General features: G+C 36.6%; 13 protein-coding genes across 13 annotated transcripts in view; 6 read left to right on the top strand and 7 right to left on the bottom strand.

The window, feature by feature from the left end:
- FDP41_006910 (uncharacterized protein) overlaps positions 1–2,563 on the top strand; it is a gene marked incomplete at both ends in the record, with an annotated part of 4,085 nt that extends 1,522 nt beyond the window's left edge. The window contains one exon of the mRNA XM_044710597.1: positions 101–2,563. Within this exon, the coding sequence (XP_044559013.1) occupies positions 101–2,563 (2,463 nt within the window). The remainder of the gene's footprint in view (positions 1–100) is intronic.
- A 41-nt stretch (positions 2,564–2,604) lies between these two features.
- FDP41_006909 (uncharacterized protein) lies at positions 2,605–5,028 on the top strand (the record flags this gene model as incomplete). The annotated part of the gene is made up of 1 exon (XM_044710595.1): positions 2,605–5,028. The coding sequence occupies one exon, from the start codon at positions 2,605–2,607 to the stop codon at positions 5,026–5,028; it is 2,424 nt and encodes an 807-aa protein (XP_044559012.1).
- A 51-nt stretch (positions 5,029–5,079) lies between these two features.
- FDP41_006908 (uncharacterized protein) lies at positions 5,080–6,174 on the top strand (the record flags this gene model as incomplete). Its single annotated transcript, XM_044710594.1, has 1 exon — positions 5,080–6,174. The coding sequence occupies one exon, from the start codon at positions 5,080–5,082 to the stop codon at positions 6,172–6,174; it is 1,095 nt and encodes a 364-aa protein (XP_044559011.1).
- A 41-nt stretch (positions 6,175–6,215) lies between these two features.
- On the top strand, positions 6,216–7,811 carry FDP41_006907 (uncharacterized protein; the record flags this gene model as incomplete). Its single annotated transcript, XM_044710593.1, has 3 exons — positions 6,216–6,444; positions 6,569–7,280; positions 7,424–7,811. 3 exons carry the CDS (start codon positions 6,216–6,218, stop codon positions 7,809–7,811), a joined length of 1,329 nt encoding a protein of 442 aa, XP_044559010.1.
- Positions 7,812–8,083: 272 nt separating this feature from the next.
- On the bottom strand, positions 8,084–9,220 carry FDP41_006906 (uncharacterized protein; the record flags this gene model as incomplete). Its single annotated transcript, XM_044710592.1, has 1 exon — positions 8,084–9,220. The coding sequence occupies one exon, from the start codon at positions 9,218–9,220 to the stop codon at positions 8,084–8,086; it is 1,137 nt and encodes a 378-aa protein (XP_044559009.1).
- A 30-nt stretch (positions 9,221–9,250) lies between these two features.
- On the bottom strand, positions 9,251–9,844 carry FDP41_006905 (uncharacterized protein; the record flags this gene model as incomplete). Its single annotated transcript, XM_044710591.1, has 1 exon — positions 9,251–9,844. One exon carries the CDS (start codon positions 9,842–9,844, stop codon positions 9,251–9,253), a length of 594 nt encoding a protein of 197 aa, XP_044559008.1.
- Positions 9,845–9,951: 107 nt separating this feature from the next.
- Positions 9,952–10,284, bottom strand: FDP41_006904 (uncharacterized protein; the record flags this gene model as incomplete). The annotated part of the gene is made up of 1 exon (XM_044710590.1): positions 9,952–10,284. The coding sequence occupies one exon, from the start codon at positions 10,282–10,284 to the stop codon at positions 9,952–9,954; it is 333 nt and encodes a 110-aa protein (XP_044559007.1).
- Positions 10,285–12,677: 2,393 nt separating this feature from the next.
- Positions 12,678–13,522, bottom strand: FDP41_006903 (uncharacterized protein; the record flags this gene model as incomplete). The annotated part of the gene is made up of 2 exons (XM_044710589.1): positions 12,678–13,113; positions 13,359–13,522. 2 exons carry the CDS (start codon positions 13,520–13,522, stop codon positions 12,678–12,680), a joined length of 600 nt encoding a protein of 199 aa, XP_044559006.1.
- A 2,138-nt stretch (positions 13,523–15,660) lies between these two features.
- Positions 15,661–17,094, top strand: FDP41_006902 (uncharacterized protein; the record flags this gene model as incomplete). The annotated part of the gene is made up of 3 exons (XM_044710588.1): positions 15,661–15,871; positions 16,086–16,649; positions 16,703–17,094. The coding sequence occupies 3 exons, from the start codon at positions 15,661–15,663 to the stop codon at positions 17,092–17,094; spliced, it is 1,167 nt and encodes a 388-aa protein (XP_044559005.1).
- A 213-nt stretch (positions 17,095–17,307) lies between these two features.
- On the bottom strand, positions 17,308–18,411 carry FDP41_006901 (uncharacterized protein; the record flags this gene model as incomplete). The annotated part of the gene is made up of 1 exon (XM_044710587.1): positions 17,308–18,411. One exon carries the CDS (start codon positions 18,409–18,411, stop codon positions 17,308–17,310), a length of 1,104 nt encoding a protein of 367 aa, XP_044559004.1.
- An 85-nt stretch (positions 18,412–18,496) lies between these two features.
- FDP41_006900 (uncharacterized protein) lies at positions 18,497–20,760 on the bottom strand (the record flags this gene model as incomplete). Its single annotated transcript, XM_044710586.1, has 4 exons — positions 18,497–18,661; positions 18,782–19,459; positions 19,503–19,821; positions 19,889–20,760. 4 exons carry the CDS (start codon positions 20,758–20,760, stop codon positions 18,497–18,499), a joined length of 2,034 nt encoding a protein of 677 aa, XP_044559003.1.
- Positions 20,761–21,171: 411 nt separating this feature from the next.
- On the top strand, positions 21,172–21,900 carry FDP41_006899 (uncharacterized protein; the record flags this gene model as incomplete). The annotated part of the gene is made up of 1 exon (XM_044710583.1): positions 21,172–21,900. One exon carries the CDS (start codon positions 21,172–21,174, stop codon positions 21,898–21,900), a length of 729 nt encoding a protein of 242 aa, XP_044559002.1.
- A 209-nt stretch (positions 21,901–22,109) lies between these two features.
- On the bottom strand, positions 22,110–24,710 carry FDP41_006898 (uncharacterized protein; the record flags this gene model as incomplete). The annotated part of the gene is made up of 1 exon (XM_044710582.1): positions 22,110–24,710. One exon carries the CDS (start codon positions 24,708–24,710, stop codon positions 22,110–22,112), a length of 2,601 nt encoding a protein of 866 aa, XP_044559001.1.
- Between the last annotated feature and the right edge of the window lie 155 nt (positions 24,711–24,865).

Below are 24,865 nucleotides of genomic sequence, written 5' to 3'. Positions count from 1 at the left end.
TCTGAATATTTACAAGATTCCAAGCATGTCAAAGCAGGAGATATCATTCGAATTTATCACAAAGAATTTGATGGTTTTTTGACAGTGAATGAAAAAACAGGTCGTGTCAAATTCAAAAAAACGAGCTCAGTTCATGTCGAAGAGCGAATCAAATGGTGCAGATTCATCCATGATGGGAAGTTCATTGATGAAATCAGGATTCTCTTCAACATCGACATTTTCACAAGGATCCTTTCATGTGGGTACCAGTGCCAAAGATTTATTATCACAAAGCACCAAGTCAGGCTTTGCATCGATTGGACATAACCATGACAGCAGTCAAAAGTCACAATTTTTGAGCTCTTCAAGTAACAAAAGTGGAGATGAAAACACCATTTCATCCTCAGTCGATCAACAATTATCCTGTCAAAGTTTGTGGCAAATTGAAATGTTAGATTCCACAAAAGGAGGAATTGTGAGAAGAAATTTTGCGTTTCGTATACGACATGTCAGTACTGGATATTACCTCATGTTAAAACCAAGTTCTGAGCAAGAGGATCTTCGAGAGGAAGAATTGGAAGAGAATGAAGTCTCAGAGACAAATATTTCCTTCCTATCTTCAACACTTCACAATAGTTCCATTCATGATTCAACAAGTCAAAACTCCATTTCTGGAAGTACTGCCTCCAGTAGTACAAGTGGAGGTCATAACAACAGTACACGAAAGATGAGATCTTCTTTGCTCATTAAACAACCAAAACGAGAACAAGCATTCAGCATGTATGTGGAACCTCAAGAAAATTGTCACGATATTATGAACATGTTATTTACGATGCAAGATGCCATGTTGTCAAATGACATTTCTGCTCTCTCTTGGAATGGCCAATTTAGAATCAAGCATTATCAAAGTGGTACTTGGTTGCATGCACTATTTTCTCAAAAACCGTTTTCCACAGGAAGTGGTGACAAGGAATTGGAATCCCTTTCTAAAGTTCAATATTCTCCCGTTTATTCGGTTCCAACTTTGAAAGAGCAAGACGTCCTTACATGCTTTCCTGTCCGTCGTGAGGAATATGAAGATCTCCTCACCGCTCAAAGTTACCTTCCCATTCTCAAATATTTCCTCTCAAAATTGAACGATCACACTGTCAAACGAAATGACGTCAAGACTTTTATTAATTTAATTTCAAGTTGCATTAGATTCTGTACCACAAGCGACGAGAAGGATCCTCTCTTGCGAGGCGGTATTCCAAACAAATATCATCAACAATTAATGAGAGAAAAAGGAATTATTGCACTCGTGATGGAAATTTTGAATACACTCATTTCACACAAATATCTTACCTTGGAAGATATGACACGCATTGATGAAAATGCAGAAAAACAAGATTACTACGATGTTTTACAATACTCATATCGCTTCATTAGACAAGCTGTGTTGATGAATGAAGTGAATGGTCTCTATATGGCTCAATATATCAACTTTATTCAATCCACCATTGAGTATAGTATTCATGCAAGTGAGGCACTTCTTCAAATTCTTTCCAATAATTTTGCACTTCTCAACAAAATCACAGAAGAACAAATTGATTTTTTCATGACCTTACTTTTCAAGAGTAACAGTACTACTGGAATGAGTGGTGGAGGAAAAACGACTACTATTAATATTCCTACACGGTATCAAAATCATATAGGTGGTTATCTCAAGAAGGCAGTATACTTGTCCTTCTTGACAAGTTTAATTATTTGTGAGGGAAAAACAGTTGTGAAAAATCAAAAGTATATTTCAAATTTACTTCTTGCCACCTACAAAGAACAAATGAATAAGGTATTTCTCATTCCTCGTATTCGAAAGTCAGACAATAAGGTGGTCGTTGACATCAACCATGATGAAATGGATTTAGTGAGCTTTACAAAATCTGCAACCGATACAGAATATGTGAATTATTCCAAAGTCAATTTTGAATTACTTGTTTTCTTTCAAGAAGAAATCAGGTTATTTGCTGCCCTTTGCAGTGGAAACAGTGAATCAACCGAGTTGACAAGGAATGCAGTCATTCAATTATTTACCTATGAAATTGTTTACAAATGTTTACAAGAGCCAAACTTAACACCTGCTCTCAGAACTTCCTTTGTGAATTTATTGCTTCACAGTTTTGTGGATACTGAAAAAGAGAAAAGACGTGTGCTTGTAGATCTCACTCGAAAAAGTGAATCTCTTTATGGTAAAACACCTCACGATCACACTTCACGAGAATTGTCTGAAGTGAAAGACTTTTTAAGCTCTTATTTCAAGCAAAATTCAACTCTCGACATGGGCATTGAATTTAAAGATGTGAACAATTTCACACTATCACTGGTACAATTATGTAGAAGCATGCTAGAATTTGGAATTTACACTTTGAAAGATTTTGAGGACAGTGACTTGCTGATCGCTCTGTTTGATATTTTACGTTCTGATAATGATAAGAGAAATGGAATCTTATTGAAAGATGAAGAACGAATCAAACATTCAGAAGAGAATGAAGCCATCATTAACATCAAAATTGAGGTCGCAAAATTTTCCACATGCTTCTTGATTTAACATTAGACAAGAGAATTACCAAGTTTCTTCAATTCTTTTGGATGAAGTATCGTGTCGAAGATGTGAAAACTGTTCTGACCGATGATGAGAATCCAGAACCAACTAACGACAAGCAGAGGCAACAACTCTACAATCTGAGAAAGAAGGAAATTTTGAAGGTATTTCAAGAAATGGAACAAAAAGAACATCAAGTGTTAACTGACATATTCAAAAATGTTCTTCCATTCGACAAGATGGGAAACTTTGATTTGAAATTACTGAATTTAACAAGCTATGAAAATCAAGAGCTTGCCACCACTTGTCTCAGATTATTAATTCGAAAATTTAGAGCTGCGGATGAATTAGCTGCTGCTTTACCAAAAGTAGAATTAATTGTCTCAAAGGAAATGGCTTTAACCTATGATCATCTCAGAAAACAGACCAATGATTTGAGAAGCATTTTTGGATACGGACGAAGCAATTATCTTGGAGCTCGTCACATCAGCGAATACGAAGTGAAAAAAGCCATGAAAGCTCTTGATGAAATTCTCAAAGATATGACCACCAATGAAAAGAGAAGTCAAAGAATTATTAGAAATTTGGGCCTCTTTGAAATCACTCTCTCGGTGTTGAGAAGCGAATGGATGGTCTCAAATGAAATCAAAGAAAGTTGTCTTAAGGTTTTAACAGCATTCGTAAAAGAGAATCCAGAAAATCAAAAATTACTCTTTCCCTATATGGAATTTTTCATGAGAATGATCACAGAACACAAAAAACTGAGCAAATCCATTGTTATTCTAATGTGTGAATGTGTGAGAAATAATCGAGCATTGTGTAGCACCATTGAAGAGAAGCACATTGAGCAATATATTGATCTCATTGCAGAACAAAGAAGTGCTTACATGTTACTCTTTTTGAGAACCATTCTTTCGACACACAATGGAAACCCAATCAAAAGAAATCAATCACTCATTACAAAATATTTACTCGAACGAAAGAAAGATGTGGTGATTTTATTCAAAGACGAGGAAGGAATGAGAGAACGAAACAATCGAATTTCAAAAGAGGAACACAAAACAGAACCTGAAGGAATTTTAAATTATCACATTGCATTATTGCACTTGTTAGCAACGGCTGCAGATGGAAAAAATCGAGAAAGTGAACAACGTCTTCAAACTCTCTTCACATTGGAAGAATTATTGGAACAAGTCATATCTCCATTTACATTGCCAATGATTAGAAATCCACTTGTGAAAATTATTAATGAAGTTTATGTCAATGTTGAAAAAGTGACAGAAGTGAGTGGAGGAAGTGGAGATGGACATAAGAAATCTACTAATATTAATATTCATCATCCTTTAATGTACAAGATGTTTTCAAAAATGATTCGTGAATTTGAATTTGCTGAAATGAGTGCATTGGCGCTCAATGTTTCTGGAGGGGAACATATCACTCCTCAAAAATCATCCAATGTCTTGTCAGCTGTTACGTTGACCAATAATAGAGCATCTACGAAACCATCAGTAGCCATGAGACAGAGCCGAGCACTTGGAGTGAATATTCCCTCAGCACGACTCTCAGCAACAGGTCCAATTCGTGCACAAATTACCGACGAAGATCTCGAGAAAAATTATATTGATAATTATTATATTTTTGAAATTATGATTCCAGTGATTCATAATTATTTTCACCTGCATTTCCCTCCTCCAAATGTCACAAAAGAACAATTGGATATTGCTGAAGATCTTTTGTTGAAATTAATTGATTTACACAAACATACAGCGAATCAGGAACAACGTGACAAGATTTTCAAATGTGTAACTGCCATGTGGAAGAAGAGTATGTCTCCTGAAAGTCAAATTGCAATTACAAAATTTGTGACATCAAAATCATCAAAAGCAAAAGTGAATCGCACTCACATTACACACGCCTATGTCGTCGAGACCGATGAAATTATTAACAAGACCTATCGCAAATATTTACAGAGGAGAATTATTTCAAAGATTTTGCGTACAAGTGAATTCAGAAAGTTGGGAAATCTTTATGAAAAGTACAATGGTTTTGTGAAGGTTCTTGTGAGAATCCTTCGTAAATTGAATGACTCTGGAGCCTCTTACGATCAATCCCTGTTAGATGTTGGACTATTGGGCCTAGAAATTCTCAAAACAATTGTTCACTCTCAAAACAAACGTTCCAATTTACCTAAAAAGAAGAAAAAGAAATCAACTGAGGAATTTGAACCTTTGGATTACGTCGAGAAGAAACTTCCATTGGTGGTGATGGAATTGCTGACCTCACCAAATCCTCTCATTGTGAAATCTGCTCTCGAACTTGGAATTTTGATTTTACGACATGGTTATGGAGTCATTCAAAAAGAATTTTACAGAATTTTGACAGAGACAGATACAAGTTTCTTTTTCATTTCTATTCGAGATCGACTTCGATTGGCAAAGAAGGAAATTAAAGAGAAAAAAGAATTACCTTAAAAGAGGAAAGAAAAGGAATATGCTCTTCACAAGGAACGACAACGAAAAGAAATGAGCAAAGTTCGAGTAAATGTGGTCGATAACAATGATCCTCATGGAATGGATGCAACCAAAAATCCATCCTCTTCCAACAACACATCAGAGGCCGATCAAGAAGAAGGCAACGAAGAATTTATTGAAGTCGGTCATGTGGAATTATTACTCGAATTTTTGAGACTTTTATGTGAAGGTCACAATCTGGAAATGCAAACCATTCTCTTGCATCAACCCAACAATAGTTTCAATGTAAATATCATTCATGAAAGTATGGAATATTTGGTGGCATTGGAAAAGAAAATTGACTTTGACAACATTCAAATCGCTATTCAAGCTTTCAGAACTTTCACAGAATTTGTTCAAGGACCAGCAACTGTAATTCAACAAACATTGGGAACTTCACCAAGATTTTACTCTCGATTGGTGAATGAAATTCTTTCAAAAACCTATGAAGATGGTAATTTATTGAAACAACAAGAAGTCATTTTGAAAAAAGAAGTCGTCTTGACACTCACCAGTTTATTGGAAGGAAGTAACACTCAAAATTTATTGGAGATTATGAGAAATTCTCTCAATTTGGAAGAGTTGGAACAGTTATTATTATTCACTGCAAGATTTTTGCGATCCTTGCAATCTGAATCACATCACGATCGTGCCACGGATGAGGTCGATGAAGTGGTACAACGTCTCCGAAAAGATTTTGACACTCATTTCCTCTATGAAGCCACACGTGATAAATTGAATCCAGTTGTGGCCGAGGATTACATTAGTGCCGTATTTCCAATGATTAGAGATGCCTACGAAGAGTTGGGAATGCAAATTTTCTTTTTAATGAATATTTTCAAAGATGCGGAACGTGAACAATTGCGAATTCTCTCACGAAATACATTTTTGGAAGAACACAAAACTCTCAAAGTCACAAACTTTTTGAATTTACATCAAGATTTGCTGAGTATATTTTCTGAACACACAGGTAGTATTGAAGTATTGAGAAATAATAATATCGAAACAGTTTACTTTCCCATTCCAAGAATTTGTGAAAATTTAATGGATAAGGCACGTCATGATTATGTACATTCACTTCCAATCATGACTCCAGAAGAAAAGTGAGACAGCTCTATAACGATACATTTAGTCGATTTTATGTGGAAATGCAACACTATGAATCCATGAGAAAGAAAAAGTCTCTATTTGGAATGAAAGACAAGATTGAAGAAATTGTAAATTTGGATGTCATTTCTCATCATCGATCTTCCCATTCTTCAGAACTCGCGACAAGGGACACTTCCTCCTACTTTTCATTATTGGATGAAAATTCATCCTTAATTCCATCCATCAATGACATTCGTCGAAATTTGGCTCCAAAATCCAAACGTAAAAGTTTGTACCACATTCTGCACACAGCAATGAAACTTCTGCAAGTTGGGAATTTATTGCTCATTTTGGGAATATTTAAGACTTTCTTCCTTTATTTTCTGTGTGGTGATTAATATCGTCTTATTAGGAACATATAAGAGATTATATTCAGTAGACACTATGAGTGGTATTCCAGTTCCTGGTGACTCTAATTTTGATGTGTTAAATGCTCCTAAATATCCGTCACCGCGGACACTTGCTGGAGATATTGTTTTAACCATTGTTGGTGCCATTCAATTAATCATTACAGCAACATTGAGTGTAACCTATGTGAAATATTTTGTCACACTCGAGGTGAAGAAACGATTTAAATTGAAGAAACGTGAAACATGGGACAGCATTCCAAGAAATCGTCATTTTTATTGGAAATTCTTTTTATACATTTTGAGAGATACACAATTGTGGTTTTTCGTTATCTATTTCATGTTGAGTATGATGGGTTTATTAATTTCTCCACTCGTTTATAGTATTCAACTTTTTGAAATTGTGTTCAGATTTAAATCATTGACTGATGTATTGAATGCTGTCATTTCGAATGGAAAGAAATTATTCTTTGCTGGAATGTTGTTATTGATTGCCATGTTCTTCTTTGGATTACTCTATTTCACATGGTACAGTTATGATTTTATCACCACAACTACCAATCTCAATACTTGTGACACAGTGTTAGCATGTTTTGTGACAACATTTGATTATGGATTTAGAACAGCAGCATCGTGGGAGAATATTTATGCACCAGATCCTGGAGTTGGAAGAGCTATTTTGGATTTGAGTTTTACATTGATTGTTATTGTGTTTTTGTAAGTACTAGTGTTCCAGTGATCACTGTATCTATGTGATTCGAAAATTTTACTTTTCAATTTTTTATTGAACATTTAATTCATTCTACCTGATTCTCCGAATTCTATTATTTCATAAAATTCAATGTCAATACATGTCACAGAACCAACGTGGTGTTTGGTACCATTCTCGACTCATTCCAACAACTGAGAAAAGCACGAGAAGAACGAAAAAAGGAAATTACTGAAAAATGTTTTGTCTGTGCTTTGGAAAAGAGCAAATTCGACACCAAAGCCAACGAAGGAATTACCTTTGAAAAACATATTAAGGAAGAACATTATTTGTGGAATTATGTTTACTTTTTAATTTATTTATATGAAAAACCAGAGACAGAATATACTGGAACAGAAAGTTACATTTTCCAAAAATGTGAAGATAATGACGATGTGACAAGCTTTTTCCCAATCTTTAGATCCAAGACCATTGAAGAGAGTGAAGAGAATCATCATCTTTCTGCCTCCCAACAAGCACCATTTAAGGAAAATCATTAAATCACAATTCTCATCAATATGTCCAACTGTAAGACATGCGATGCTCTTTAGAAATTGGATCAAGAAATGATAAATTGGAAGGACCATTCGGTTTCACATCAAAATCTCCACCTTTCATCTGTCTCTTCAATTCTCATGCAAATATAAATGTTCCGCCAATTCGTAATACGAAAATGCAATCCATTGTTTTTCATACTTGATTTTATGTTCATATGAGAGTGCCTTCTTGAATACTTTCTGTTGTTCATCATTGGATTCATCTCCCAAAACACTCAACATTTGAGCATGAATGACACAACAACCAGCACATAAATCTGCGTTAACTTTGGAAGACTTTTCTTCTGACAAGCTCCAATCATTCTGTCTCCTCCACCCATCACATGTTTCACAAACAAATCATGCAAGGTTTTCAAATATTGAGGTTTAAGATTGGCCAAATCTCTTCTCAAATACGCTAATTGGAAGTAGAACATGACTGATACCAATAATTTCGTACGGTCACTTTTCACATGTTTCAACAATTCCAATTTTTCCTTTGCAAATTTGTTGGAATGAGTCATGCATGATTCGAGGCGACCATTGTTGATCATTTCCAAAACGCCCTTCTCATCTCCAAGGAAGATTTTACACACAACCAAAAGGAAGGCACAATTTCCTTTCGAATCAAATTCTGAATGTTGTTGAGTTGAAAGTAATTCCTCGAGTTGTTCATGAGCCTTCTCATAAATACTTTTCGCATCTATGACTACTATTCTAGGAGTGTTGTTATCTAGCAATCTAACAACTGTGTGGAGCGCTTGAACCTCACTGTTGTAGGAAGTTCCTTGTCCTAAGGTGTGACTTGAGATGGAAACGTTCTGATCAGTTACAATACCGTATCCAGCAATATTGTTACATGATCCATCAGTACCAATTAGTGTAGCTTTGTTCAAGAGGTTTGATAGGGATGTATTGTTACCAATATATTTGTAGTATTTGCTTTCGTCTTTGATTTTTCCAAAATCCATGCTATTGAGAATGTTGCGAATCTGGGTGACATGATTGGAATGTTTGATGTTACTGTTTAATTTCACTTGTAAATTTTTAGGGTCAGGAATCCACATACTTAATCTGTTCCAATCTTTGTAGAGCAGGAATTGTCTTAAACCTTTAGGGAATTTTCCATAAGGGATGAGAGTTTTTCCATGCCATTGGTCAATCGAATGCCATAATCTAATATTGGAAGATTTGTTCATGAAAATTATTCTCTTGAGATATTGAGGAATCCATGGGTCTGGTTTATACCAAGTAGAGATTGGATCTTTGAGGATGTCAAAACCATGCTCCTGTTTGATTCGTTCACAAAGGAATCTTGTAGAAGATCCAAGACAGATTTCATATTGTTCAAGGAACTTTCTGACTTTACACATTAGGTTCGAGTAACTCATTTCTTACAGAAATTAATCCGAGTCCACCTTTGTCTTGATGAGTAGTAGTTCCTTCAACCTTTTGGTGATTAATTTAGTAGCTATTTTAAGTCCTGAGTCCATAAGGGCAATAGGTCTATAGTTAGCAGAGTTTGAGTGGTCCTTATTCTTTTTGTGAATTGGGAGAATGCTGACACTTTGCATTGATTCAGGAGTAAATCCAGTAGTAATGATATTTTCAATAATTTGATAAATTTCCTCCTGTAATTCCTTACACTTGTATTTGATAGTTTTTTGTCTTAAACCTAGTTCGTTGGGTGCTGTGGATTTCAAATTCTGAATTATCCATTCTTTCTCTTCCGTGGTAATTCTACCGAGTATTTTGTCATTGCAATTATCAATTAATGGATGTTTGTATTTGAAAAACTTGATAATGTCAATCTGATGATTCCTTCCTCTAAGGTTGAGGTTTTGTTGATATTTGTCCTTGATCACGTTGGCAACTTCATTGGGGTCACTAATTTCAGTTCCGTCAATAGATAATTTGTATGGTGGTGATGATGTTTTGTAAATTTTCTTTCGCAAGTGTTTAGAGTTGGTTGCATAATTCTGTTCCCACCATTTCATCTTCCTATTCAAAGCCTTATCATGGCTCCATTTGATATGATTCTTGATTTTCTCTTTGACGCTAGCAAGACATTTTGGAACCTGTTCTAAAGTTTAACCAATAGTCATCAAAGTTTGTCACAAGGATATCTGTGCTCATTTCTATCAAGTATTAACATGAGCTTCTTATATTGCTTATTATATTTGTAGATTTTAGGATGAGGTTTAGGTGGATTGACCTCCATAAATTTGTCGCCTAATTTATCACAAATGAAAAGCCATTTGTCGTTGTCAGATTCTAAATTCTTAACTTGAGATACACATTCTTTGCTAATGGCCAGCACTTCTTTCTTATTTTTGGGATCTTGAAAGTTACGCTTCTTCCGAATTAACAAAGGTGTTCGTTGACATGAGGTCAAGCAGAATTTTAACCATTTTGTGATCTGATATGAAGTTGGCATTCAGTACTTCTCCAGATGCAATTGGAAATTCCTGGAAAAGAAACCTGATACAGTTCACAAAATTTCACAATGTTTCGAAAGAGTAAACAATAAAATTCGTTTGTTAATTAAAGGAAGGACTAATGGGTTTATGGTCTCTCCTTAGGGTTATGATCGGTGTTTGTGGGATTTTCTGCATATTTTGTCAATTGACTTTATTCAGCAGAGTCCCGAGCATTAATTAAGATTTGAGAAGGTAAAAAACTCCAAAAACCGCTCATCGGAAAAAAAGGAGAAAAGCAGGAAGGATGAAGGCATAAGTAACGACTACATGATGTGAAGCGCAAGAAGTCACAGTTAGGCGGCAGAGACGAACACTCCATGATGTGAGGTCATATTTAAGCAATTGCTTGATAAATCCATGAAAATAATAATAACTTGATAAATCCATGAAAATCATGAAAACATGATGAATTAAATAAATGAAAATTAAATAACAAAATTATATAGTTAGCTCAATAAAATCCTTGCCGAAAAGATTCGAATCAAGGTGGACCTGCACTGTCACAATGTTCTTCCTTACCACAAGAACATTCCGATGAGCGAAAAAGGTACTTGAATAAGCTTAAGAAAGCAAGTGGGTGGGAGTGCAAATGGGTGGGAAGTCACTAAGCAACACAAAGAGAGACTAATCATTAATATGCAGAAATTTTTTGAGCATGGAAAAAATTTTTCAAGCTCAACCAAACTCTTTAATTGTTTACAATCGAAACATTCATGCCCTTCACTACGTTCAGAACATATCACGGAAGAGAAAGAATGGATAATTCAGAATTTGAAATCCACAACACCCAATGGTTTCACAAACGAAGCATTCTTTTGAGAAGCAATCGAGATCACCAACTCTGCTTTGAAATAATGTTTTGTTAGCAAAACTGATGATAGCTTCAACCTCTCTTCATGCTATAAAGGCCAATAGAAATAAATACACAAGCAAGTAGTCTATGAGACCCATGTTTGAAGGTGTCTTCTTTGTTGACTGATTTGCATTCTTTGATGGACTTATTAATATTTTCAATCAAAACTTGTTCTCTCCTTGATATAGTATCAAAAACAAATTGCGACCACGTTTTCAGATGAACTGGTTTGAATCCTGACACAACATAGCCAACTCATTCAAAACCTGGATCTCCCAAATCAAAATCATTGCCAATTATTTTCCTGAAATGCTTATTATATGTTGCGATAACTGAATCATGTCTTTCCCTTGAATGTTCGTTAAAAATGAAACAACATAACCCTCATAATCAAGTAAAATTTGTATAAGTTTCCCATGTCTTCGATAATGACCATTATAATCTACATCTATACCACCCTGCTTTCGAGTTTTATGAATCGTTCCGTCAATAATATTTTTCAATTTAGGATGCAATCGACTTCTAGTTTCATGAATTTTCTTGTTTGGAATATATTTTGCAAATAGTTCTACTAAAAAAGGAAGCATTTCATCCAGTACTTTACTGACATAATATTCTGATGTATTGAATAGACAAACCAAATTATTCCTTCCATTATATTGAATGACGAAATGGAGAGCCATTAATAATTTGTTAGGTAGGGACATTGATAAGGGACTTGTATGGTCTTTCATAATATCTTTCACTTGTTCCAAAATCTAATCAAATTCTTCCTTTGATATGTTATATTAATGAAAATTTGTACGGATATTTACACCACTGGGAATAAATAACAAACACCGAAAGTTCTGATGTTTGGCCAGAACACAAACCCATTTGTTCCTTAAAATTAACTAAACGATTCTTGTTGTTTACATCTTCGAAAGACTAATATTATTCATTGCGTTAGCTTTACAACATCTTTCAAATCATTGTCAGCAAGTTTTCCAAAAGACAAGTCGGGAAGATAGCTCTTAATTGTTGAGATAGAGGGAAGCAATAAATTAAGCTTATCAATGCATTTTCGAATGTTATAGTGTCGCCAGAAATTCCTTCCAATTCCTTCTGAAGAGGATCCATTCCATTCATAGAAACCAGTGCCAAGCAAGGATTGAATGTGTCTGATGCAACTCACAGCACTGGTGAGAGAAGTGAGAACGACTTTGAAGAACCTTTGGAGGAAGAGACCACGAAAAAAAAGGTGTTTCATCATGTAAAAATTCAACCTTCTTTTTTCGCTTCATCTTGCCATTCATTAAATTGCATCATATCTCTTTGAAGGATTTCATGAGTTTGTAAATGAAGAATTGCAACAAAATGAAAAGCTAGTGATGGAATCTCACAAATCAATCTGGGTATAATTTTGACTTGGATGAATTCTCGAATCAAATAAGAGAATACTTCCTTCTTCATTCTATTTACTTTAATGATAGATATGATGGAAAATCTCAAGTTGCATCATTTATTTTCACCATACACCAAACATTCGTTGAGCTTGTAATTTTGTTCCTTGACAGGTTGCATCAATTTCTTTGCAGCATTTGTAAAGTACTGATGCTTTTGAAGAAAATCCAAATTAGAAATGTGCCAATCGCGAGGCGCAATTGGCTTTTTGTAAACTCTTTCCAATTCGAGTCGAAGACATTCCGATTTTAAGAAATAAAGATCCGTACCCAAATGACCCAAATCTGCATCGCACACAATTTGACACAAACGACAATCACCAGGATTTTGAGGAACCATGGTGGCCATAATGCATTTACAAACTTTTTCAATCTGTTCCTCTGAATAACCAAATTGAGGCAAGTATTGACGAGCTCGTTCGCAACCTTTTGGTTCATTCTTTGAATATTGATCTAGATAACCGGTGTCATGGAATAGAGCTGCTGTTTTTCTGTTGTGTGGTTTGATCGGGTTGTATCAATATGATTCAAAGTTTGGAACGAATTGGTTCATGATGAATGGTGAATATGGATGAATATGAGATTGTTGGATCCATAAGATAGAGTCGTGATTAAATATTGCATGATACCATTCCATGAACCAATGATCACAACATGATCGGAGTAGATCAATTCATCATCAGCACCATAATGAAGAACTTGAAAGTGTTTCAAAAAACAAGAATACAACACCTACACAATCAACAAATCTTCCTCATTCAGGCCTTCCTCTTTAGCCAACAGAATAGAAGCAGGAAGCACATCTTCAAACGTGTGCCCGATGTTATGATAAAACAAATCCTTATCAAGAGCTTGCAATTGCTCGTGAACGAGTCGATACACTCCTTCGTAATTTGCCATTTTTTTTGGATGTTGTTGTTGCTACTATTAAAATAATCGATTGGAAAATTGTTGCGTTCGTTTGTTGGATCGAGAGGACAAAGAAGAACCCACCCAAAATTGGATGAAGATATGGGCAGTAGTAGAAGCGAACATACATATATGGATGGAGTGAAAACCCCTTCATTTTTGTTTTGTCGAATTTCCTTTTGGAAGATTCCACAGTGGACGAACGGCCGTGTTACATACATTGAGTATTCTTCAATGGTTGAACATAAATAGTCCAGCTATATCAGGTGCTGGACAAACAAAGTCTAAGACCATAATTGAAAGCAAAGAATCTGTTATTATAACTATTCTATATAGAATGAAAAAAAAAGAAAGAGCTGGAAAAGGATTGAACTCTTCATATGTTTGGTCTTGGATAATTCAGATTTACATGGAAGGTATTATAAGTGCACTGTACTCTAATAGCTACTATCAGATTTGCAGAGTCATTTAAGGTATTAAGAAAATTAATTGAAAGACTTTATATAATAATTTAGCAAAAAAAAAATTACTGATCGTGAAAGGGGAAGTCACCGAAGCTGAAAGAGATCATCATCCCATTCAAAGAAACGACACAGTTCACGATGAAAGAGCAAACAAGCTATTTTACCCTTCCAAGATGAGGCGCACGGTTTTCCTTTTGATTTACAACTGTTGCGCACAACGACCATCCTCGACGTTTGTTGATGATTCTTTATTCTTCAACCAATTTGAAGTGGAAAAGGAACGACTCTCAGTTTCAATGATTATGTGAGTTGGCACGCCCAACAAGTGGCATCCGTGTTAACTTCTCCTCAATCTATCGGTGGTGTTGGGTTGTCTGTCGATAATGTGAAGCCTTTGTATGAATCTGATTTTAAAGGGTTGTCTCTCCACAACATTGTTGAGGTTATCAAGATGGAGGGTGTAAAACATGCCCTTGATCAACAAAACCTCCCCCGATAGCAGTAGAGAAGCACTTATAACAAGAATATCACTCCTCATCTCTCTGACACTTGTCAAACTATTGTCTTCTGGGTTATCAATGAATTGATGACAAGACAATATTCACTATGGCTTTTGGAGCCAGTTAGTGAACGAATTAAGGAAAAGTGATGTGAACCAATTTCAAAAGGAGGTGCTGACTTGGCTCTTGATCAAGTTCTTCATTAGATGGAAAAAACTCTATACCGTCGCAAGAGATGTCATCTCATCCAAAGATGTATCTGTGGCTATCAGAAACGCGAATTATCTTGACTTGGCTTTATACAAGAAAGTTGTCAAGTGGATCCATCAATTTCTGTTGGACGGCAAGTTTCAAATTGAGATGAAGAAATTCAACAAACACTTAAAGGTTTGACAAAACTTCCCCCGATAGCAGTAGAGAAGAGGAGTTTTAGCATGAAACACCGTGAAGAGGCGATTAAATTAATAGTGGACATTTCAGGATCAAAAAGGAGGTAATAAGCAATATTTGAACTAATTGCAAAAGGTGGAAAAGGAATTGGAAAATCACTGCTACTCAACATCATGATATCAAGCCCACTACTAGTTCATCAATCAGCATTTGATCTCCACCCACATTGTGTTGATCCAAATGGCTTACATTCTGTTTTGAAAAATCCGTACGAATACTAATTTCAATTCACGTTCGAGGAAGGAAGCACAATCTCGAATTGACTGGAATGTTTTTCATTGATTACACAAAGAATCACTTTCAGAGAAAATATAAGATATGGGCTATCATTCCACTTTCATGGTTTACATTAACTATATGTTGGTTTGGAAGTTAACTCGATTCGCTTATATGTTTTATTCTTTTCGATTTCTTGCTTTGAAATGATAGTGTGATTATTCCCAAAGATTGTTGTTATGGGCTTGCTGTAATTTGGATTCTGTTTCACTATGAATGTGAGCCGACATAGCTCAGTTGGGAGAGCGTAAGACTGAAGATCTTAAGGTCCCTGGTTCGATCCCTGGTGTCGGCAAAATTTTATTTTTAATCACAAAAAACGAACGAGATGAGTAGAAATGAATCATGTTATTATTCTGAATACATTTGTTTGTGGAACTTTGGCAGTTGACCTTACATTCCGAAACACGTGTTTCAAGAATTCCGACAATCAAAAAAAATGGCTCCTCAAAACAAGCTGTTCTTCCTCTCTTTTCTCATCGTTGCCTTCTTCTCTTCATCCTTTCTTCATGCAGCAACGAGCAGCTCGGATGATTCCGTCATTGATTTAACCCAATATAACTTTGATCGACTAGTAACGAATAGCGATGCTCCATGGATTGTTGCTTTTATTGCTCCATGGTGTGGTCATTGCCAAAGACTTCATCCAGGTAGGTAATCGGAGAGAGTTTTTTCTCTTGATTTGTGGAATACGAGCAAGCAGTATATGGATGATGGTTTTAAATCTCGACATTTGTTTCGTTCCATCTTATCATCTTGCCGATCATTCCGATCATTCCAACTTTTTTCCATTTCTCTATAATAATTTATCGTGATTCATCAAATAACGATACATGTAATACAAATGATAATCCTCTCCGACAGAATATGAAAAGGCTGCCAAATCTCTTGGAGGTGTTGTCAATATGGGACGAGTAAATTGTGATAATGAGAAGGAATTGGCCCAACGATTTGGAATTAAGGGATTCCCAACCATCAAAGTTTTTCCAACCTTCAAGTCCTCAAAACAAAATCCAGAGGATTACCAAGGTGCACGTGAATCTGGATCTCTTGTCAGCACTGCACTCTCACTCTTGAATGGTGTGAGAGATCCTGTCAGAAAAATTGAAACAGAAGAAGAATTGACTCAATTTATTACATCCTCAGAGGAAAATGATGACAGCACCATGTCAAAGGTTATTCTCTTCAGTTCCAAGTCGTCCAATCCAAACCTATTCAAGTCTATTGCTGTTGAATTTACAAGTAAGAAGGTGAATTTTGCATTTGTTGGTGACGACAAGTTTTTGGACAAGTTTGGAATTGACAAGACACCAGCAGTTTTGCTCTTTAAGAACAATAATATGGAAGATTTTATCAAATTTGATGGTGCCTCATTGAAGAAGAACAGTCTCGTTCAATTCATCGAGACCAATATTGAAAAGGGTGAACGTTCCCCAGTGGCACCTCCAAAGAAGAAAAAACCTCCACTCACTCGGTCACAGTCATTGAGGATCAAGAGACCTTCTCAAAGAAGTGTGAAAAGATGTGTGTCATTGGATTTGTTAATGCTCAAGATGATTCACAAGTTTCTACCTTGAAACAAGTTGCCGGAAAGTACCCTGAGAATGTGGTTGTTCAAGTCAATGCTGGTTCGAGTGCTTTCTCTGCTCTCAAAAGTGTGTTCAATCTCGAAGAAATCGGCAATGAAGGATTTGACTTGGCAGTCTTCAGAGGTCACAAGCTCAAGTATGCCACTAAGCAAGGAGTTAAGAATGTGAGTGATGCCTCTGTCTTGTTGGATAGAGTCATTGGAGGAGATCAAACTTTCCACACTCTTTCAGAATTCCCTCAAGTTGGAGAAGCTGCAAATACTGCAACCAAGGACGAATTGTAATAAATCCTAAATTATTGTTCAAACACACACGTTCACCTATTATTAAGGATTCGAATCTAGCAAATCTGTTTTTCCTCAATTTTGTTGTTACAACAAAAAAATTCCATCTCGCCTTTAGGTCAATAAAGGTGATAAATATATTGAGTATTACACAAAGATATGTTGGGTTCATGGTATGTCATAAAGTCATCATTAAAATAATTGATAGTTTTTTTATTGTTTCTTGGTGTTCATGAGACCAAAAGTAAAGATCTTTTTAAGATTTTCCTTCATTTGGCTATCGTCAGTGGTCTTGGCCCCTCCAGAAATGCCTTGCCAATTGGTAGTGTTACCTGTTGCGGTGGTTGAACCTGTGCCTCCTGTTGCTGTTGTGGATGGCTGTGTGGAAGATGAGGCACTACTTACAGCGCCACTACCGGCACCACTGGTTGCAGCTGTTGAAGAGTTCGTCATGGTCGATGAGGTGGTTGTGGAAATGGAGGATGATCCCATGGATGAATTAGTACCATCATTTGTTGATGGTTTCATCTTTTCAAAGAGAGAGGTCAATGAAATTAGAGTAGAACCCTTATTTTCTTCTTTTGCATGCTGTTCCAAAATGTGTTCAAGCTCTTCCTTCATTTGAGAGACAAATGATGCTACCGATGAGTCAGTAATTAATTCACAATCCTTTGAAAGATAGTCAAGACCTTCAATGATCTGATCAATAATGTCATCAGTTAACATGCAGCCATTGAGAGCTCTGTAATTATCTAAAATATATCCGGCAGTGTCTCGTCGATCTCTCAGATCACTATTAAGGTTGTTTTGCTTGCCAAGCCAAACCAATTTCTTAATAATGAAAAAGTCACGGAAATAGGACTCCACCTCAGGAATAATCTTTGAGAACATGATTAGAATTTCTTTAAACATGGTTCGATCTCTGGTTTCCAAAATGCTTTCGATTTGAGTTGCTAGCTTGTCGAAATCTGCCACTTCATTCAAATTGCAAGCCAATTTGCCTAAACCTCTTACTGCCTTGACTTTGATTTCAGCTTCCATGTCTGAGGCGAGCGTAATCAATGCAGGCAAGACCGTTGCTGACAATACGTCAGAGCTCAATGGTTGAATCAATTCAACAAGAATATCAGCCACTGCAGATCGCACCACTTTGGATGGATTCACTGCTAATTTACAAACGACAGAAAGAACATCTCCTCTCAATTTTTCATTCGTCACAGCAGATATGAGAGCATTGTAGAGGAAGGGCATGTGTGACGAGTCCCAAGTTCTTTCAGAAATGGAGACATTAATGACAAGATTCTTGATCACATCCATAATCCTTTCTTTAGGGCTGAATGGTAGAGTTCCACAAATATAGACTGGAAGCAGACGTTCCTTGACAAGACTGACGCTCGACCTATCAACGTCCTTGTCTTTTCTTTACCACTTCAATGGTACCGTCTACGATTGGATCAGAATTTGTCTCAAGTAATGTGATAATTTTGAGCTCAAACACTTTAGATATAGTTGGTTCTCCGAATGTTTCACAAAGTGAATTGAAGAGGAAATAAATTTCTTTGCAAATCTATTTGCGGTTAGTGTATGAGCGTTGCATTGCAAGATTTCGACAATCAAAAATAGTGTGATTCAACAAAGTCATAATTAGACATCACATGAACAAACAACAACAACATGTCAAACTTACATTAGTATGTTCCACATGAACCGAAGCAGCAATGGACAACAATCTTCGAATACAAACATTCAACAACCAATATAAACCTTTCCATGTAGCAGATTTGGTCTTCTCCAATTCAGAGAGAGGATTGTCATTAATATATCGGTCCATGATCTTCCTGAGAGTTGGTTCATCTTTGACCTCACCCTTCATATCTGCCGGCATGGTATTTAGCATCATCTTGTGAAGGTATGGAATAACTCCACCAAAACATTTTAAGAGTACGACAATCTTTGCACTACTTGCACTGGAACCACTTTTAAGTCTCTTTTTGATTAAATTTTCAATATTGCTCAAAAGAGTTGGAGCAAACTTTTCGAATAAATAGTCAAAATTGAAACACCACGTAATGAGTGCTGGAACAAGAAGTCTAATGGCAGCTGACTCCACTGTTTCTGCCTTGTCGTATAAAAATTTGAGCGTCATCTCTTCAATTTGGAAGTACTTGCTCTTACTTTCCACATCCTCTTCCTCTGTGAAAGTGGAGATGAGTTTGGCCAAGTTGATCACCACAGATTCTCTCACCTCATCGGTCTTGTCTTCCATTAATTTTGCAAGAGTAGACAAGAGCATGGTTGGTCTCAGAGAGGCCTTAACATAATGTGCAAGTTCACCACATGCCTCGGCAACCAAAATCTTTTCTTTCTGTGTATTTGTGTGTCATTTGTTTCCAGCATTGAGGAAGTACTTCTTTCTCAAATCGGTCAGGAGAAATACGTCTTGCCAAAGTAATGCATCCGTTAATGATCATTTGGCGCTCCTGTTCGTCTGGCTTCTTGACGAGATTAAACAACGCCTCGGAAAGAGTCTCCCTCACTTCTGCATCAGGGTGTGCTTGTAGTGTAGCTGTAAGAATGGGCATGAATTCTTGTCTCTCGTTTGATTTAACAGCTGCCAAAAGAGTTGGCAATTTTTCTCCAACAATTTGCACAATGCTTGATTCTTGGTTTTCATATTCTCTCAATTTGGCTTGCAAAACCATGACATCATTCGAAATTGAATCGGTGCTATTATTGAGAGTATCAGTCTCAGTCTCCTCGTGGTGACTCTCTGTTGAAGTAACAGCAGAAGTACTCTCTGCTGTCTTTTTCTTGCTTAATGTTCGACATGTCTTGTTCGAGTGCCTTATTTTGAGCTTTCAATTTCTCTATCGTCTTGTCTTGACGCTGTATAGATTTCTCTAAATTCTGAATGAGTTTATCCTTGGCTTCCAATTGAGAAAGTGCTTCTCGAAGTGCTTTTGTGTCTTTCATGTTTTGTTTTGTCTTGTCTCCAGAACTATAATAATGTCTGTACAAATAGTGTAATCCTAGAGGAAGATCATTTTCATTGGTATGATTGGGAAGCATTTCATCAAGATTGAACATGTCCATCTCGTGCACCTCGTCAGAGAAACTGATTGCACTAATCTTGTATCCTTGCTGTGTCAAATAATCCTTGATGAGGTAATTAATAACTTGTTTTTCTTGTATGGTTAAAGGTTCCGATGCCATTTTGCTCTCGGCTGATCCTTCTCCATTTTGTTCTTGATTTGTGGGTGGGGATGTTATTCCATCCTCTCTCGTCGATTCTTCTCCTCCGTTTTCACTCACTTCGCTTTCAGAGTGAGATCGTTTCACAGTTGATGTGAATGCCTCTCTCATTTGTCCCTTCAATTTAACAATATCGGACTGTAATAGTTTAATTTCATATTCCATGAGTGAGATCTTTTCATCCTTCTTTTTTAATTGCTCTTCAAGAGCTTTGGTATGTTCGGAGTCGACCTGAATCATCATACCGCCTCCATTGCTACTTGTACTTTCCTGTACATTTTTATATTCCTTATTTTCAAAGTAATCTCTGAGGATTTTCAATTCAAGACCCTCTTCCAATAACTCTTGATAAAACTCTAATGCAGTGAGCATAAAGTTATTCTTGAGTAAATAGCTTGCAACATATTCGTTCATTGTTGTTATGATCCGTAGGTGTGGTGTTGGTTGTTGATTTAATGATGATTTAAATTTACTTTTCCGGTAAATAAATAATAATCAGAGATGAAGATGATGACGTCAAAGTTCCGGAATGATGATTTTGTTCAACAAGATAAATAATCGGTGATACACTATTGTCTTGACGACGACGAACACATGCCTCTCAAGTATACGCTGGCTGCAAACACACACAAAAAGGACAGCTGAGTGAGGTTATACAGAAGAAAAAGGATAATGAAAGCGAACGACTGCTGTTGTTACAAGCTTGTAGTGAAGAAAAAGGATAATAACGAGGCCTCGCAATAATTATTTTTTTAAAAAAAAATTGAAAAAATTCCTTTTTAAAAAATTAGCACTCTTCATCACTATCAAGGCCGCTATTCCAAAATGGTGAACGAGCCTTCAGGATCGTCCACGACGAACAACAGAAGCAGCAGCATTATGGCTCACCATCTTCAGAAGAAACCCATTGAACAACAGCCCATCATGGTGAATTTGGAATCGGGCAATGGTAGTGGTGGACAGGAGAATAAAAATGTACAACGAAGGAAGGCCATCATCACTTTTCTGTTTCAAAAAACATCGATATGGGCCATCATTACTCTCGGAATTTGTTGTGTGTTTGGGTTGATTTCCATTATATTGGGAGGAATTGCGGACAACTCGATAGATTTAACGGAATTAACAGTAGCTGTTCCATGTTTGATTCAAACACATCGAATGAATTGTACGAATGATTGTATCAATAATGGTTTGGACATTGTTCCAAGTAATACGACCATTTCAAATTGCAGAACTTTTTGTAAATCACAAGTACTTGTGATGTTACCTTCTTCATTTAATACGACAACGAGCAGATTGAATCAAACAAGAATTACATTGCCATATGCAATGTCAACCACGTATTTTAATTATGCTGTAGGAACAACTACAAAATGTTTCATTAATCCATACACCATTGATCAAAATGATGCAAATACGGCCTTTGCTTATACCATAGGGCCAAGGTTAGGCATGAGAGTTGCTGCTATTGTGTTGGGATGTGTTGCTTTGGGGTGCTTTATTTATCTGGGAGTGTTTGTGGCGTTCGAGGTGTTTAAACGTTGTGCCAAGTAGACCTTTAAGGAAATTCTTTGAGAGGAAAATTCTGTGGAGAATAATTCACTGTGACAAGAGTCGTTGCAAATTTTGACAACAAGTAGTCGAACAGCAGCAACACATAATTGTTGTTCATGAGTACTAAATTCTGCCATTTCATCTATTCCGATTGCATTTCTAATTAATAATATATTATTTATTTATGAAAACTTGACTTTCAAATTTCTTCAAACGAAGAAGTTGGACAGGTCTGCCACAAACCGATTCGTTCCAAACCGTGTGAGGCTTTGATAAACTCCCTCACTTGTTGCATCTTCGTGAAACATGACCAAACATCCTTGCATCTCGTTGAAATGCATACTCAAAATTCTTCGAGCTTTGTGAATGGGAATTCGATGAAAATGATGCCTCACAGAAGGTGTGACTTGGTCTTGCTGTTGTTGCAATGTTGTCTCAAGCAACAACAATTCTCCCTCCACCGTTGCAGCCAGATATTGTGACAAATTTAAAGGCAATACACAGGTGCAAGGCTGTGGCAATAAGATAGGCCTCTCCATCAGGTGAAGAGAGGGTTTAGGATGTGTATTGCAAGTGAGAGGAAGCATTTTCTCAAAAGAAGAATGTTTGTTTCTAAAAGTGATCACAAAATGCTTCTCGTTATTTCTTTCCAATGTTTTCTGTACCTGAATCAACGTGGATTCTTCTTCTTTGGTTAGGTTCAAATTATCAATGGTGACCGAGCTTAGAATAACCATCATGCATGACGTTGTTTCTTGAATATCAAGATCATGGCCAAAGCATTTTGAAGCAAGCAACAATTCATTCTTTTTCTCTGTGTTCCACAATAAGAAATATAAAGTTTGAGTACTTTCTTCATAATCTACTAAGGTTAAAATCTCTTGTTGAGAGCAAGACGTTTTGTTCACATAGTAGTTGGATGAATCGAAAGAAATCAATTCCTCACGATTATTGAACTTTGTTGATGTTAACTGAACTCTCAAGATGCCATTCGAGGAATAAATAAATAAATGAGTGGGATTTTGAGAAGATTTTCCAAACGAGCAGAATTTTCGACATATTGCAATATGCTTGTTGTTGTCGCACCTTTCTGTATCATCTCCATTCTCTGAACTGGTCACTTCAAGTGACAAAGGAATTTTAAATTGCTTTTCAAATTTGAGAAATGACTTGTTACAAGCTTTTAACTTCAATTCATCGTCCAATAGGGTGAAAATTCTCAACATGTGGTCTGAGGTCATGATCAGTAATTGTTTCTTGTCAAATCTCACAAAAATATCCTCAATGAAAGCTCCAAAAGTTTCATAAATATTAAGCCGATCCAATTCTTCATTACAAAACAAAACATCGGCATTCACGAGGGCCACTCGTTCCTGATCATGACAAATATACTTGTTGTGACCATAAAATTTCACACCAAAAGGATTCACCGCAAGTGACGAAGAAGAAGGTGTTGTTGTTGTCGTTGTCACTTTTACATCCTTTTCATGAACAACATCTTTTCGATTCAACAAGACTGAACGTTGTCTCTCGTTTGAATACATGACATATCTTGCACCCACATTATCTGCTTGATCGGAACGATCTCGAGGTGGAGCTGCCGTTTCATGTGAAAAATCATTCTCATTCACATCTAAATCCACATAAAAACAAAAATCCATATTTCTATAAAAAGAAGGAGGATAAATGGTTGAGTAAGGTGTCATCAATTGATGAGTACCTCTTCCACCTGACATGACTGCTGTGTCACATCGAATAATTGTCACTCTCGAGTCCACACAAGTCTTTTCGAAATTTCTTCCAAATGCTTCCAAAGAGGTTTTAATTTGAAAGTATCTCGATCGTTCTGCATCTTGAGGTGTTAAATTGAGATTTGAATCAAAAAGTCCACCTCCTCCAATAAATGTCGGATTTACAATGATCTTGGGTTGATACAGTAAGGTTTCTTGTAAAATATTTTCACTCTCAATGTCAAAACAAATCAAGACTGCAATTCTTCCATATATGGTATCAAAGATTCCGACCCGATCTCCGATGGAGAGAGCAGTTTCATGAGCTGTCGGATGTCGTTTCTTGTACACTCCCAACACTTGTCCCTTTGGATTAATCACTGTGACCACATTGAATCGTTGATATTCCACCGAAAATGACTTGGAATTCTTTGAATTTGTGACATTCTCCACCAAAGTCATTCCAATAAATCCATAACAATGATAACGAGAAAGTACTCGTGCAATTTCCATTACTTCCGAATGTTGAGAGGGTGGAACTGTGCATGATCCCGAAGAAATCCAATGCTCCGGAGTAATGACAAGATCGGGTGCTCTCGAGTCATGACTCTGTTGAATGCAATCGGAGAGACACTTTTCGAGAATGGAATGACCCTTGTTGGGAACACTCGGAGTGGTAATGAGGAGTACTTTGATTTGTTTTTTTTGATTCTCGGAAGGAATGTATTCGGAAAGATAGGGATCTCGGATGATGAATTCCGGATGAATGGTGGTTGTGGTGGTTGAGTTGAGAATGGCTTCATTTGCTTGACTGGAAATGGTCAGGGTGTGACGTGTCTCTGTCTTGTCCTTCTTCATTTTGGAGAGATAGTACTTTTTTGAAGTGGTGGATGAAGAAGACATGGAAGACGGAGGAGGAGGAGGCGGAACGGAGGTGACCGAGTTCGAAGAGAATGCAAATGGAGGAGGAGGAGGAATGTTTGAACTCAACGTTGTGTGGTCGTCGACGCTGCTGATCGATGACCTGGGTGGAGTGGTGAACAAGGGAGGGGGTGGTGGGATGTTGGATGGTAAAGACATTTTTTTTGATGAAAGGTCAGAAAGTTGTCAATTAAACTTCGTAAGAATTTATTTTGCAGTTCCAAGTTCACACTATTGATGAACATTTACGGCAGCTAGTAGAGGTGAATATGGAACGTTGTCACAATGATCTCGAGAAATTATCGAGTAGAAAT

This window comes from Naegleria fowleri, assembly GCF_008403515.1.
Source record: "Naegleria fowleri strain ATCC 30894 chromosome Unknown tig53, whole genome shotgun sequence".
Lineage (NCBI taxonomy): Eukaryota > Heterolobosea > Eutetramitea > Acrasida > Naegleriidae > Naegleria > Naegleria fowleri.
This window is presented reverse-complemented; position numbering and strand designations above follow the sequence as displayed.